The sequence below is a fragment of the Psittacula echo genome, assembly GCF_963264785.1.
Source record: "Psittacula echo genome assembly, chromosome: 3".
Taxonomy (NCBI): domain Eukaryota; kingdom Metazoa; phylum Chordata; class Aves; order Psittaciformes; family Psittacidae; genus Psittacula; species Psittacula echo.
The window spans coordinates 44,368,092-44,383,660 of NC_137736.1; the positions used below are offsets into that span (position 1 = coordinate 44,368,092).

Sequence of the window (15,569 nt, forward strand, 5' to 3'; positions counted from 1 at the left end):
GTGGGCATATACAGTGGATGGCATCAACAGAACATCTTAATTGCTTATTCAGTAAATGAGTTTGTATGAGGAATGACAGTTTAGTAGTGGCTTCAGTTAAATAACTTGGGTTTAATACATGTAGTGAGACAAGCCCTGTGGTGAGATCTACTGAGCTCACAGAAACAAAGGAACTGAGCAAGACCCCTATTTTCCTGTAGGTTTTGTATGTGTTGTTTAGGTGTTCTTTTTCCTCTTTCCAGTCAAAAAGGCAGAGGGAGGAGGAAGGTTACCTAGATGGTGTTTGCTTTTTACAAGTTAAGACAAGCAAGTGGAGAAACGGAACTCTCTATGAACAACTTATTTTTAGCTCATTTGTTCAGGGTTGAGTAATCCTTAAAATGAGGCATCACGAGTCAGATTATTCACTATAAATTGTAGTAAAATGTCATAACTTACATGTTCCTGTACAGGAAAATTATGGAGTAGATCATTATTGTGCAGTGGGTGTAGTTTGTGGGTGTGATTTCCTATACTATGAAATATCCAGGGTAGTGATCATAAAAAAAATGGGGTTTTGAAAAGAATTATCTTTTGAAGATCTTGCCAGGCATATATTAAAATAGAAATCTAAGAATTATCTTCATAATTAAATCTTGATGTATTGAGTCCATGTCCCCAGCGCAGCATATGTAAGGTCTCACAGACTCAGTGCTTTATTCATAGTGTTTACTTTGTGCTGGGACATAAATCTCACCCATCCTGTAAAATGTTTGTTTTCCAGTCTCTTCTGGCTTGTTTTGTTACATTTTCCATCACATTTAAGTCATATTGGTAAAATTATCTTTTAGAATAAAAAGAAAATGCCATTTAATTTTCATTTGTAAGATTTAAGAATGATTGGGGCTGGGTGTGACCTCTGATCACTTCCTCCACCCCCCCTGTTCAAAGCAGAGACAGCTTTGAAGCTGGATTTGGTGTCTTGGGCCTTGTGCAGTCAAGCGTTGAATATCTCCAAGGATGGAGATTCAAAAAGTTCTCTGGAAAATCTCCAGTGATCCTGCTGCAGTGTGAGACATTTATATTTTTTTGCTCCTTAGATCTCATAGAACTTTGCCATGCTCCTGTGTCCTTTGCTCCTTGTCATTTTGGTGTGAGCCTCTGAGAAGAGCCTAGCTCTTCTGAATATGTAAATGGCCATTAAGGAACTGTGGATAGCAATTAGGGAACATTTGTCTGGTCTTCACCAGGCTAAACAGACCCACATCTCTCAGCCTGTCCTTGTATGTCATGTGCTTCAGCCTCCTAGCCATATGTGGCCCTTTAAGTATTATTTTTTTATTGATATCTATTTAAAGCTATAATCAAATGCCAGTTTGTTACAGCATACTTGGCAAATAGACAGACACTCTAACAAGCCTCCTTTCATTCTTTGACTTTATCATTTATTTTGGGGAAAGTGTGAGAACACTCTCTCAAAGGATATGTACTAAAAGAGACCTATTGTATAAATGCAAACAGAATTCAGAGAATGCAAAACAGCAGTTACTCTGTGGGAATTCATCCTCTGTTATTAGTGCAGGCAAAATGAGTCAATTAAAACATTTCTGTTGAACTACTTGTTCTTTCAAATGCTTTAATTGCTCAGCCAGCTACAGGAAGACTAAAATCTAGAAACTGTTTGGTAGAAGATCATATTTGAGTATATTATACTGAATTAGTCTCATCAGGTACTTGACTTTGCAAGGAGTTTTTGTTTCAGCTTTTGAAGAGAGTTTCTGTTCTGGCGAAAACAGTAATTGTGGGTTGCATCAATTTAAATTTCATGTGTACTTTTCCCTCCTCAAGAGTGATGCAGATGGTGACAAGCCCCTGGGAATCCATGCTTCAAATGAAGAGTGAGCCAAGATGTAGAACACCAGATCACTGGGTATCAAACAGGTAAAGGATAAAGACTGATAATAGTATATGGCTAAAGAAGAAAAATAACCTGAAAAGCTGAAGATTTGCGAGTTTGACGAACCTAAATTCTTCAGTTTTAAAGCATAGCAAGTAAATATTTCTCTCCTCCAAGGGTTCAGAGTTAATCTAGCAAGGCCTTGTTCATGTATTGTTGCTTGTTTTTTGTTCTGTTGAGGTTTTTTATTCCTTTCTGATTTCTGCCTCCCATACCAAAACCTCTTTGCCTTCATCACACCTGTGCAGGTACGAAGGAGAGGAAAGAAACCTCTCCCTGCTGATACGTTTTCTCTAAAGGTTTGTCAGTGCCAGTGTGCAGCATTTATCTTACAGATTTTAACAGTCAGTCCGCGACATGCCTGACCTTTCACGTTGATGCACCTCCCCAGTGAGGTGTGCTGTACCAGCTGGGAATGAATGATGGAGAAAATGAAAGCAGCATTTCTCAGTCCTCCGAGCCAGAAACTCAAGTTGAGGCACCAGTCTCTTTCTGACTTGGACATTGGGCTGCTTTCAGGCAAGTCCTGTGGTGGTTACAGTTTCTAGAAAAGCAAGAAAACCAGACCCAAAAACATCCTCTCAGCTTTTTTAAGGTGGTTCAATTTTATAGGACAAAAATTGCTTTATACTTGAGGTTTATTATTATTAATGATAATGTAATTGGACATGATTTGGTACAAAAAAGCAGATAATGTCTGCTTTGTAATCAGTTGATAAAGGATGTTTTTTCTGAACAGGTTTGCCAGTTGCTTGTCCTTGCCCTATATTATTTTCACATTGTGTTAAAGACTTCCTTTTCATCAGAAAGTGTTCCTAGCATTGCAGGGACTCATTATTTTTGTATGCAGTGTTCCATTTACCAGAAAAATCCTGGTTTTTCCTAACTGCCAACTGGGTAAATAGAGTCTGGATTTAGGAAACTGCACCACTTTCTTCTTCCATGCATCATCACCAGTCACAAATGTTTGCAGATGTGATGGAATGCACACATCTGCTGAGCAACAGTGTTCCACTCTTGCACAGTCAGCATTAAAAGTAGTTTCTAATGTTGTGTTTCCCTTAATATATTGTTAATTGCCATAGCTAATTCTCCCAAGGCCAAAGGTATGCTGACTGGCTGATTTACTGAGTATGTTAGTTTTTCCTTCAGACATATGTATTTAAAGTCTTTAAGAACACCATTTTCCAAGTATTTTACAAAATAGCCATGGAAAATAAAAAAGAATTTTAAAAAGAAATAACAGTGGGGTTGGTTGGTTTTTTTGTGTAAAGATACCCAGGAGAACCAGGAGGAAGAAAAAGCTGTTCTAAATTCACTAAAATATTGTGCTTCTTGTGAACTAGAACATAGCTACTAAATGATAAAAAGCCAGGAAAGCTGAACTTTTGTTTATGTGGGGACACTAGGAATATCAAGGTTCATTACAAACAGAAATCCATAAATAGCTTTTCTTTTCTTTTAGCAATTCTTACTATGTAAATATAATTTCAGTTAGGTCTTTATTCACTTTTTGAAATGTTAGTTTTTGCTGAAAGCAAAACGGGAGGTGGTGGAAGAAAAGGAACAAAAGCTGTCAGAAAAGGCTTGCACTGAAGTTGGTATCCAGATCCTTTGTCTTCAGGATTTTAATCATAGATATGCTATATAAGTAAATTTTGAGGAAAGCCTCACTAACAGCTGCTGTCACAGATGTTCAGCTGTCTGTTGGGTGCTTTTAAGGTTGAAGACAATTGCTCAGGTGCTTATAGTACCTGTCTGCTGCTGGTGTTGAAATCTGCTTGCTCCACCACATGCTGTTTCTGGAGATGGTGCTTACATGGAACTGCTGGATTGCTGACCTAATCAGAGGTCAGCTCAGTACCAGTTTAGAGCTGTTCTGCGGGGGTGGCAGTTTGTTAGTTCTGTTTGAAATCAAATCCAGTTATTTAAGTCCATACCCAAGTCCAGATGTTCTGTTGGATTTGGATGATCCCAAAAGTTGCAGGATGCTGCTGTGATCTTGGAAAGGACATATTTGTTTCTTCTGAATGAGATCAGTCCTGAAAGTCTCACTGTATTTTCAACTGTTGGCAATACTCCTTGCCAACGCTCTTCAATGTGGTTACTAAAATGAAGACAATCTCATTTTCCTCAATGATTTGCCACAGCATGGGTCTCTGGGTTGTGAATGGTCAGCCAAGGATAAAATCACTGTGTTGGAGACAGTAACATATCTCTCTATTCCAAAAACCAGCAGCATTGCACCTCCTTTATTGTAGCATGTTTGTCATCAATAATTATATGCAAACTACAGCTCAAACCACATCTCATCATGGGAGAAGCAAGCTTTAATTTTATCCAGCTGTTGTGCTGAAGAGTGATACGGCTTTGTGTTTTTCCATGGAGATAGCATATCTCATTCTCACTCTGTTCACTTTCCATATTTACGTAATTCCACTTCTTTGAGTTGAAATACCCCAGGTTTACACCAGAGTAAAGTGAGATTAGGAAAAAATGCATTTGATGGGAATTAAAAAGAACTCTTTTTGAGACAGTTGGTTTGTTACATGAGATTCCAGTTGGTGTTTTGTTGCTTTGAAGTGTTTTCTCTTGTGTATTTCTGTACAGGTCAACTATAGGAATCAAATTCTCAAGAGCAGGCATAATCATTAGTGCTCTAATGTCAGTAATATGAAGAGTTAACAGTATTTACTAGTAATAAATTGGTATTGAGAATGTTCCTCAAATACGTTTTGAACAACTTCCCACATCAAAGAAAAGAAGTTTTAACTGCACTTCAACATTGGAAAGAAAAGGCTTATGATAGTTAACTCTGCTTTCTTCCTCCTCCCCTCTCCCCCTTACCCTTCTGTCTTTGGTTGTAGGTGAACAAAAAAAATACAGAGCAACCATTTCCCAAGAAAAAGGAAAACCATCTGAATCCATTTTGATTTTGAATGTGACTAATCTGCCTTCTGCCTCAGGAAGGACTGATGGGGTGTGCTGCTTGGCCTTCTGGTATTGTAACTGAAAGGACACTGTATTTTGGGGCAGTCTTGAGACCTTGTACTCGGTTCTGCGGTGGGACTCATGTCTGCCCATGCTTGTCCCATCGCAGGATCAGCATTGCAAGTAGCAAGTCTCAAAATTCCCCAGCCTCTTGTTGTTATTTATATATAAAATATAATTCAGTTACACAAAATGATCCTTTATTTTTCCCTCCTCCTATTTTCTTTAAGTTCATATAGTTGGCCTTTGCACTGTCTGTGAAAGGTTCTTGAGATGCTGTTGACAATGCCTGTATTTTTTAACAGTGAGGAAAAGCTTAAAGTAGCATGATGTTTTGGCTAATGTTAGCTAATAGAATTACGAATGAGGACAATTACAATGACTCTTGTGTTTTGTCCAAGTCTCCCTCTCCTTTCTGTACAAATCTTCTACCTCATCCGTGCCAGCAGGAGGTATATAATGAAGCATATGTGATTTCCTGTCTAGTAGATGGATGGGAATGCAGCTGTAAATGGTTGTTCTTGTTTCTGCTTGAAGGCACAGCTCAGTGGGAACCAGAATGTTATGGTGGTGGGAACCAGCTTTAGAATAACTTGGCTGTTTCCTTATTCCCATCCAGGGAGGGGAGGAAAAAGTGAAGGGAAATACAAAAGGATTTACAGCATTTTAAAATCATTGCACAATAAAAGCCTTTCATCATCTGTTGGCATTTACATGAGTGTCTCTTCTGGGGCATGGTGCTTCACAAGTCACTAATCCAAGTAGCTGAGAGCATTTAAAGCTGTGTTGGTGAGTCTTAATGTTCCTAAATTAATCAGAATATGAGGAATGGGGGAAGGATGGAATTAAATGTGTGCTTGTTCAATACATTAACTTTCTAAAAAGAACAGGGAAGAAAATACAATGTAGATTGGATTCAAAATGCTTTTAAACATCTTTGTAATTAGTTGATTAGATATTCCAGCTGAGCGTATTCCACACTTTTAGAGGAAAAAACCCAGACCTTGGCAATGCAAATACCAGTCTGTGTGGGCATTATAAAGCAGGCCAACTCTTTTTTAACACAGGCATAAGGCATATGGTTGCCTCAGGCAGCAAAACAGTATCTCTCAACATGTTCAGTGTGTGTTTTTATGATTGTTTTAGGCTGGTTAAAATGGATGTTGATTTAGCAAAGGGAACAGAGTTCTTGTGTGGGGTTTGAGATGTGTGTGTTTTTGTTTTTTACTTTAAATTCACCAACATAGTTCAAACAGGCTTGGGAGGATCAAAGTAGTGTTTTTGTCAGTAGTAGAAAGGAAACTTGGGAAATACTTGTCATAGCTCTAATTGCTCTGTTATACCATTCCTGCAATACAAGCATCGATTTCTTTCTTCCCTTAAAAATAGGCTTTAGATGCCTGTATTTTTCTTTTCAGTAATATTTGGCATATGCCACATTGGCATTTAAGAACATGATTACTTGGTAATTCAGGTATTTTCACCCCTAAACTCCACCAAGGGGTGCTTTCCTCATTCTTCTTTTTAGTGCAGTAGTTAGTTGGTCTGTGTCCTTTTGCTGCCTGGGAGAGCAAAGTGAAAATTATCATGTCCAGTCTGTTTCATTAGCTAATCCTCATGCAAAGAAACCATGGCTTTTAATTTTTGTTTACATCTGTTTAAAAAATCCTGGGTTAAATAAGTATCACTTGACTTAAATGCTTTTCACTTGATAACATCTTCGTACTGCATGTTTACAGTGCTGCTTGAAAATGTCCTGGGCAATTGACATAAAAACAGAATGCTTTTATCTAGCAGGAAATGACTGCCTTGGAGCACCTGCATGCACACATGGTGAGGAGATGGTTCCAAAATGTGAGCAAGATAGCCTTAACTGAAATCCTTTCCTTGTGTCTTCTATTTTTTACAAGTACGGGAAACAAAACTTCCATGCTGGTAAGACTGCAAAGAGATCATAAACATTCAACTGGCTTGGCACAGACTTTCTAATGAGGAACAGGAGAGTAGTTGACCACTGTTCATGTATGTGTCTACATTGATGCACAGATGCGTGGAACTAATCTCTGCATGCACGTGTTCTCCTTTGCCAGACTTTGCCTGTGGGTATTACGACATAAGCGAAAACCAGTGTATTCCCCACCCAAGACTCATGTCAACAGTTTGGTCATCCTTCCCCTTGAAGCCTTTTGTCTTAGTAACTGGAGTCTGCAGCTGAGGAAATCATGTTCTCATTGGACATCCTCAGCCATAGCGGCTGTCAGCAGATCTACTGGGGCCAGGCTGCAGTGCTCTTTCGTAAAAACATGATCTTTAATCTCTGCAGCATGTGAAAGTTGTAGAACTTGAGATCGTCAGGTTGACCTATGCACCCCTCAGTGCTGCCATGACAGTTCCTGTGTTAGTTGTCTTAAGTGGACAGTGTAGCCTCTCCTTGTGCTAGAAAGAGCATCACCAACCTGGAGTAATCCTGTTGGCCCAGGTAAATAACCACAGTCTTGCAGCCGTGAATAAAAACATGAACATTTGTGCCAAAATACCATTGCAAAAATTTTTAGATTTGGTGCTCTAACTGCAGAAGGCTCTGGACACAGACTTACTAAATGTAATGTTTTGGAATCATTGTTCATTGCCTCTGTCACCTTCAAAGAGAGCTATAGCTGCAGTACAGGAAAGAGGAAGATTGGTATTGAGGGAATCATGTTTTAGACCTAGAGAACAGAATGCCCTGGGAGTTGGAGGGGCTCGCTACTGCTCTGTTTATGTGTCCTGGTGGAAAAATGTCAGTGTGCACGCGTTCACCTCAGAACAAATTTGAACTCCTGCTGTATGTGTTTCATTTCCCTTTTTTCAGTTTTGTTGAAGTTACTTATGTACCTTCCCATGGATCCCAAGTTCCTTGTAAAGCCAGTTTAGTCATAATAAACTGCTATTGACAAACAGCATTTTGGCTCTTCAGGCATGCTGGGGAAGCCTGCATTGCTTCCTGCTGGACCCTCCTGGTTGCAGCATCTTAAAGCAGTGTTGGCTATTGCACCTGGATGGCCTGGCAGCTGGCTAGGTCATCCCACTGCCGGGTGTTTATCACAGGTACAAAAGCTGCTTGTTTACAAGGAAAACCTTTGATAATATCTTAACTATAAAGGAGAAGTTGTTTTACAGAACAGAAGATGTTTCTAATTGCATAACAACCCCCTGGCCTCTTAACTCTGGACCATTAGCTGAGTCTGGTATATTTTGACTGTGGTTGGCTCTTAAATTGAGTGGGGCTGACAGCTTTCTCAAGGACTCTTTGTAAGCAATGTTGATGCACTGATGCAGTGGTGGTGTTTTCTCTCGTTTGTGGTTAGCGCAGTTCATTACTGGCAATCTCTGGTTAAAGACCAAAGTCTGATCTGGACTTCCATCTTGTCTTGAAGCTTGTGGATTCCACCAGAATGCTGCTCTCACAGTCACATTTCCAAGCTGTTGGTGTTTCATTGCACTGGTTTTGAAAGCTGGAGAAATCAAAGGTGGGCTCAGGATAAATCACAGCTCATTACCAGTCTTCTTCCTCTAAAAATATCTTTCTGCATGGGAAAGGGAGCTACAGTGCCTGCCACAGAATGAGCTGTCGGGCTCTCTTGCCTCCTGGCTTTTTATATTTATTTATTTATTTATTTATTTAATTTTTTATTTTATTTATTTTTATTTAGACCTTTTTATTTAAAGGTCTAAACCTACCAACTAACAGGCAAAGCCAGTCAGTCAGGTGGGCCACGTCCATTTCTGGCAGGCAAGCTGATACGATGATCCGTTACTGAGGCATGATGTTGTTATTGGTAAGCTTCGCTGGGTCTTCTAGAGAGAGGAAGGTGAATCCCAGGTGATTTGCTGCTGTGTGCCCAGGAATAGTCATGCAGCAGCCCGAACTATGCTCAGGTTCACAGTCCTGGAGTCTCTGCCCACTATGAAAACAGCAGTGAGGGCAATCATAGAATTGTTTGGGTTGGAAGAGATTCAAGCTCATCCAGTTCCAACCCCGCTGCCACAGGCAGGGACGCCTTCCAGTAGTCCAGGTTGCTCAAAGCCCTGTCCAACCTGGCCTTGAAACGATAGGACAACTTGGTCAGGGAACTTCCTTATTTGTTTACAGTGTGAAATAAACCTGCACAAGATTTAAGAACTTAATTTGATATAGACTAAAGCTAAAGGACGTGCTCTGTTTATAGTCTGAGTGTCCAGATCTTGTTTAACAGTACTGGCAAGTTCATAAGACAGCCCCATGGAGGAACAAGATGGATCATTTGCTGCACATGTTTTGGCAGAGAGGGCAGATGCTATGGCAGGAAGGCTGTTGCTGCAGTTCTTTACCCACTTGGGTTCACCAGTCCTTCCACTCGAGGAAGGTGGCCTGCAGCCCTGAGATCACTGTGCAGACAAGTGCTGGAGGGCTGCATGTGAACATCTCATCTCGCTGCAGGGACTTGCTCAGCAGCCTCACGCCTGGGCAAAAGAATAATCTGAAGAGAACCTAACTTCTGCCTTGTGTGGCTGTTACGATGTGAAGGCCACAGGACCATACCACTTCCCATAACAGAAACCTTTCAAATCCTGCTGTGTTCTGTGTCCTACTGCATCTGAATTTTCCAAGTCTAAACCTGGAGTACCTTTGCTCAACTCCAGGGCACAGCACCCATGGCTTTGAACTGAAAATGAGCTGCATCCAGCACTTAGCCAGGAGTGCTGCAGCGCCCTGCGAGCCTGCTGTGTGACCATGGGAAAGACAGATGCCCTGAGCAGAGAGGGATGTGATGATGTTCCCTCTGTGCCAGTTCAGGGCTTTACCTCGGGGACATAGAAAAGCTCTACTTTTTCCAACAGTGGGTTGGACACTGAAGCATGAAAGCAGAAGAGTCTTCATGGCTGTATGCAGGCAGCTGTGGAAACAACCCTCACCACCACAGTTTTAGCCCCCTTTTTTTTTTTTTTTTGGTGTTAAAAATAGTGTAAAGAAACATGCACAGTTCGCATATCAAACCTCAGTGAAAGAAAAGGGATTCTTCCCTTCCCCCCATCCCCTGCCCTAGATTAAGTTCACAAATGTCCTCTCTGTAAATTTAGCAAGCTTCAGACTCACTTCCTTTTGTAAGGAGACCTGAAAGAGCCATTTCCTGATTCGTACAGCGCTCTTGTATGCACCCACTAAGTGCTCATTCATGCTGTGAATCATAAAGGTAACCTCCGTTCAAGTTCAAGGCACTGCTCGGAGCTGTACAGAAAAAAAGAGTTTTGTTATTCAACACAGCCACTGAAGTCATCATTCGCTGAGGAGCCGCACCAGTGGGGTTTTGCTCTTCTGTCTCAAGCACATTGTAACTGTCCAAGCTGAAACAGGCTGGCAAAAAGGTGCCAAAGCCAGCCCGAAGGAATACACTGGCTATCATGTGCCAGGCTTGACACATTTTTCATATCCTGACAGAGATGACGAATGGCATCAGGACCTGTGAGCAAGTCAGCCCCGGCCCAGTGCCACGCACCATGCTTACACAGCAGCCTCACTGGCAAGACCAGGCAGGGTCAGGGCTCTGGGCAGCCCTTCCTATGCTAGACTGAAGGGAGGTGCTGGAGGAAACTCAGCTGCTGCCAACAGCAAAGGACTTCCTTTCCTGCCTGTGGTTTGGTGGAAGATCAGTGAAGCAGAGGCTGTTGTGTTTGTCCCTCCTGTGCTCACCGCCAAGTTCATCTGACAATAAAAAAGATGTGGCTGATGGAGGAAGGAAATGTGCATCTGCTCGGCACTCCCCCATCTCTGCCAAAAGAGAGTGAGCCAATTCATAGATATAGCTGGAGTCCTCTGCCATTTGCAGCTTTTGCACAACATCCAACTGTACAAGGACGTGTCCCTGGGGCCAAACAACCTTTGGCTGTACTTTCTGCCTTGGTGGAGTAAGATCAGTACAATCTATACTGGTACAAGCGAGCAAAATACACAGATGCTAAGATCAGCAACTGTGTTTTGACCAAGAGGAAAACAGTAAAGGGGAAGAAGTCTTAGCTTGTGGAAAAAAGAGGGAACTCAACATGAAGTGAGCACATCCTCTTTTACTACTATGACCCTTCTCAAACTCTTTGAAAAGCCAAATGTTTACAGGTTACTTTTGAGCATTATTGTTTTTACATTATTCTCCTATTTGTAGATGAGGTTAGCCTGCTAAGGAGACTCTCTTGCTTGAGGAATGTTAGAGGAACAGTGGTGTAAAAAAGCCCTCAGCTCTGGCCTAGCCTGTGACTCACACCAGAAAGTAGAACTATGGGAGCAAAAAACCCAAGTGATTTTTAGGTTCCTGGTGGGTAAGCTAAAGTGTAATATAGATGTGTAAAACTTGTTACGTACCTCAGGCCACAAGTCTCTGAGCTAAGAATGAACATGCTGTGCTCACGGCCTGGCTTTTGTCCTGGAAGGTTGTAGGGTTAACTACCATAAATAAATTTATAGCCATCAATCACAAGTAAACTGCCATAAATAAAATCACAACCACTCAGGAGGTGTGGATTGGTAATTTTAATTAGCGATCCTGTGCAACTTCACATATGTTTGTCTTTTCCTCACTGAGTGAAAGCCACGAGGGGAGCAGCTTTCCTTGCATATGAGTTCTCTCTTCCCCTGCAGCTGACACTGCTCTGCCTAAAGGAAGGCTGAGGAGCATTATGTGAACCACACAGCTCATCTGCCAGCCCTGGAGGGATGCTCTTGGAGCATGGAAGAGCTCAACACCATCCCTCCCAACTGGAAAAGAGGGATCCCTTCTACCCACATCTACAGGAGCTCAACGCTGGGGTCCATAGGCAGAAGATCTTGTAATGTTTCCATGCTTGATTGTTGACTTGAATCTCCTCACCATCTTATTTCCTCTCACCATGTTTGTGACCTCTTTCTCTGGCAGACCTTCCTGGCTTTGTCCAGAGCACTGCACTGACTGGGGTTCCTGCTGAAGCCTTCCCAACATTTTTGCCTCACATTGGTCATTTTTGGAGGAATTCCAACACCTCATCACCCATTTTCAAGGTTTCTCATTTATGGATTCAAGCTCCTTCTCATGTATGATTACCACTAGCAGCTTTTATCACTGATTTTGGGATAGTGTTTCCTTAAAACCTGGTCAGTTACTATTTTGGGAGCTGGAGAACACTACACTCACTCTCTTTAATAAATACAGTTTATTTTAAACATCAAGGGTTTGAGCTAGGTTAATTTTTACCGGTGCTGGCCCCATGGCCTCATCTGACCAAGTACAGGGGTGCCTCAGCTCTGTGCCAGTATGTCTGGAGGACAACTTGTGCTCCCAGAGCTGTTATTCCTAAACGTGGTGCATGAGGCTGTGGCGCATCACCCAGTGCTGATGTGTGTGTGTGTGCAGTTTGTCTCCCCACATTGGCACAGCACCAGCTTCTCCTCCACTGGGGGAGAGGCTGCAGATCTGGGCTGTCCCTGAAAGCCTGGCAATGGCAGCTCTGTAGCCAGAACCCTCTGCAAAGGTGTTATAGCATGCCTAGCATAAAAGGGATGTGTTTGACGGATATGAGTGTTTTATTTATTAAGAGGTTGGCATGGCATTTGTTTTTTTAATGCTCACTTTCCTGCTCATGTGACGGCAATGATAGGGAAAGCTGTCCTGACTGGCAGATGTGGTGGCACCCTTGGGCAGGTGAGCTTCTTGGATCTGACCTTCCCTCTGTGCTGAGTGCGGGGATGAAGGCAATGACAAACCAGAGAGAAAAGAAACCTCAGGGCAAGCCAACCGTATCCTGGGCTGCATCAAAAGGAGCATGACCAGCAGGTCGAAGGAGGTGATCCTGCCCCTCTACTCTGCTCTCGTGAGACCTCACTTGGAGTATTGTGTGCAGTTCTGGTGTCCTCAACATAAAAAAGACATGGAACCGTTGGAACAAGTCCAGAGAAGGGCCACGAGGATGATCAGGGGACTGGAGCACCTCCCGTACGGAAACAGGCTGAGAAAGTTGAGGCTGTTCAGCCTGGAGAAGAGAAGGCTGCGTGGAGACCTCATAGCAGCCTTCCTGTATCTGAAGGGGGCCTATAAGGATGCTGGAGATGAACTCTTCATTAGGGACTGTAGTGACAGGACAAGGGGTAACGGGTTCAAACTTAAACAGGGGAAGTTTAGATTGGATATAAGGAAGAAATTCTTTACTGTGAGGGTGGTGAGGCGCTGGAATGGGTTGCCCAGGGAGGTTGTGAATGCTCCATCCCTGGTGGTGTTCAAGGCCAGGTTGGACAGAGCCTTGGGTGACATGGCCTAGTGTGGGGTGTCCCTGCCCATGGCAGGGGGGTTGGAACTAGATGATCTTAAGGTCCTTTCCAACCCTAACTATTCTATGATTCTGTGATTCTAAGAGATGGCAAAAGTGTGCTCTGTAATCAGACAGGATGCAGAGAAAACGTGCAAAGAAACTACGCATGATTTTTTAACGTGTGCTTTTCATTACAGACTTTCCATACCCATTAGTAAAGATTGGTTTCCTGCTTCTCTCCCCTCTCTTACTCCCAGCTCAGCAGTACAGTTGGAGGGGTGCCACACTCTTCCCCAGGCTACAGCTTAAGGGATATTGTTTGTGTGTGACTTTTAGTCACGTAAGAGGAAAGCTTGTTTCTCCCGGATGCGGAAGGCAGGCGCACAATGACACAGCGCTCCTAGCCCTATTTCACTCAGGGTGTTGCAGTAAGTCTTGTTATAATCACTTTGTCCTGATGTACCCTTTTAGTTGCAGAGGGTCTTCATATTATTTATTTTGCGTTAAGGAATAGCAGGGGCTGAGTACTAATTTTGTGTGCAGAGGAGAAACCCTGCCTACTAATAAATCTCATAGAGTTTTCTCCTCTCCTTACGTAGGATTTATTTTCAACAGTATGTTTCATAACAAATGTGGGAATTAGATCAGATCATTAGATTGAAAGGCAATGCTGAAGTACATATTTCGTCATGAGTTTTCTTTTGCTTGTTCAAGGTAATCTTTAAACATTTTGACATTTAAATATTTTGACTTCAGGAAAAGGAAATTGATATGAGGCTTTTAAAAACATCATAGAAAGTAACTTATTGGTAACAAGGCATACAGAAAAGCTGCTTACTTCTCCTGGGGTGGAGATATAGCCATTGATTTATTCATCTGATCTATTTAATTTGATCTAAAAAAAAAAAGGAAGGAGCAAGCAGAATTGAGCTTATATTAGAAAGAAGCAGCTATCTGGGCCTCCTCAAGCATGCCCATGCAATTACAGTGTTCTGATTCTCTTTATAGATTAACAAGCCTGAGCCATCGATTATCTTACTGAAAACAAAAGTAGACACTCTGAAGTAATATGATAATCCCAGTGTAGTGGTGGTTTTGGATTAACAAATGTTGTTGAACACTTTGCTGAAAAGTGAGCTAGGTGTTTTTCCTGGTGCACGCTTGAAGGCTGTGGCTGTATCTCATCACCTTTTTGCAGCCACAGCAGAGGTGAGGATTTCCTGCTGAACACCGTGTTACCTGGGCATTATTTATGTTCAGATGAGTCAGTGAAATGAGGGGTTGTTGCAGGACAGGAAAGGACAGATAAAACCAGAGTGTCGCAGAGCCTCTGATTACAAAGAAACTGGCAGGTGTCAGGTGCCCAACCGGTATTTTTAGGGTTTGCTTGCAGGGAGCTGGTATTGCAGGGAATGCTGGTGCAAACTTGTGGTGTCAGGCTGCACCAGGGCCTCTCGCAAGGTGATGGGCTGAGGAAGGTGGTGACAGGCTGAGGAAGGTGGTCCTGAGGTGGTGCTAAGACCGCACACACTGTATGTCAAGGCAACATGGGCAGCCAAGGGGCTTGCCACAAGGTCCCCTGCCTTTTTTCCAAAACAAAAAGCAAGAAAAAAAGCCCAGATGATGCTCAGCCAACCCCTGCCCTCCAGAAAAAGAGAGGAGATAGGCTCTCTGTAAGCTAAGAGTTGCACTGAAGGCATGGCTCTGCCATTAGACAGCCTCACCGCAGGGCTCAGCAGGATATGGGCTCTCCTACCATGCCAAAAAGCCCTGTAACACCTCCAGGGATGCAGTCGGCAGGTACTGGCCTGGGTCAGGGTGCTCTGGGGCTGTTGGTCCTTGCTGAGGGGATTAGCTCCTTGATGCCCTAGGATGCAGCTGGGTACACACGGAGGCTGCCGAGCGGAGTGTGTCTTTGTTGGCTGGGCAAAGGACACACAAAGCACAACACCTGGTTGCAGTGAGCAGCAATTCCCACAACAGAAAGTATAGTACACATTTGTTACAAGTGGTTGTAAAAGTCTCTTATTTAATGCTCTAATTATGCAGGTTTTTTTACAGTTGCTTAAGAATAAAACACTTAGAATAAATTACTTTATGCACAAATACAGTTTTTAGAGTCTTCAACACACTTTCTGTTGTCTTCCTTGTGAGAATGGAACAGAATTATTTCAAGCTGCAAGGGACGTACAAGGATCATCTAGTCCAACTGCCTAACTACTTGAGGACTAGCCAAAAGTTAAAGCATGTTGTTAATGGCATTGCGCAAATGCCTCTTGAACACTGAGAGGCTGGAGGCACTAACCACCTCTCTTAGGAAGCCTGTTCCAGTGTTTGGCCCTCTCAGTAAAGA

The 15,569-nt window shown here is 42.6% G+C and overlaps 1 protein-coding gene across 4 annotated transcripts in view; it reads left to right on the plus strand.

The window, feature by feature from the left end:
• Positions 1 to 5,911, plus strand: part of APOO (apolipoprotein O) — a 31,499-nt gene extending 25,588 nt beyond the window's left edge. For 3 of the 4 annotated variants that reach the window (XM_080614296.1, XM_080614297.1, XM_080614294.1), the window contains exons 8-9: positions 1,828 to 1,920; positions 4,804 to 5,911. In XM_080614296.1, coding sequence (XP_080470422.1) covers positions 1,828 to 1,881 — 54 coding nt within the window. In that variant the 3' untranslated portion in view covers positions 1,882 to 1,920; positions 4,804 to 5,911. Of the gene's footprint in view, positions 1 to 1,827; positions 1,921 to 2,271; positions 2,462 to 4,803 lie in introns of those variants that run through there. The other variant, XM_080614295.1, reaches the window with a different exon arrangement.
• The last annotated feature ends 9,658 nt before the right edge of the window (positions 5,912 to 15,569 follow it).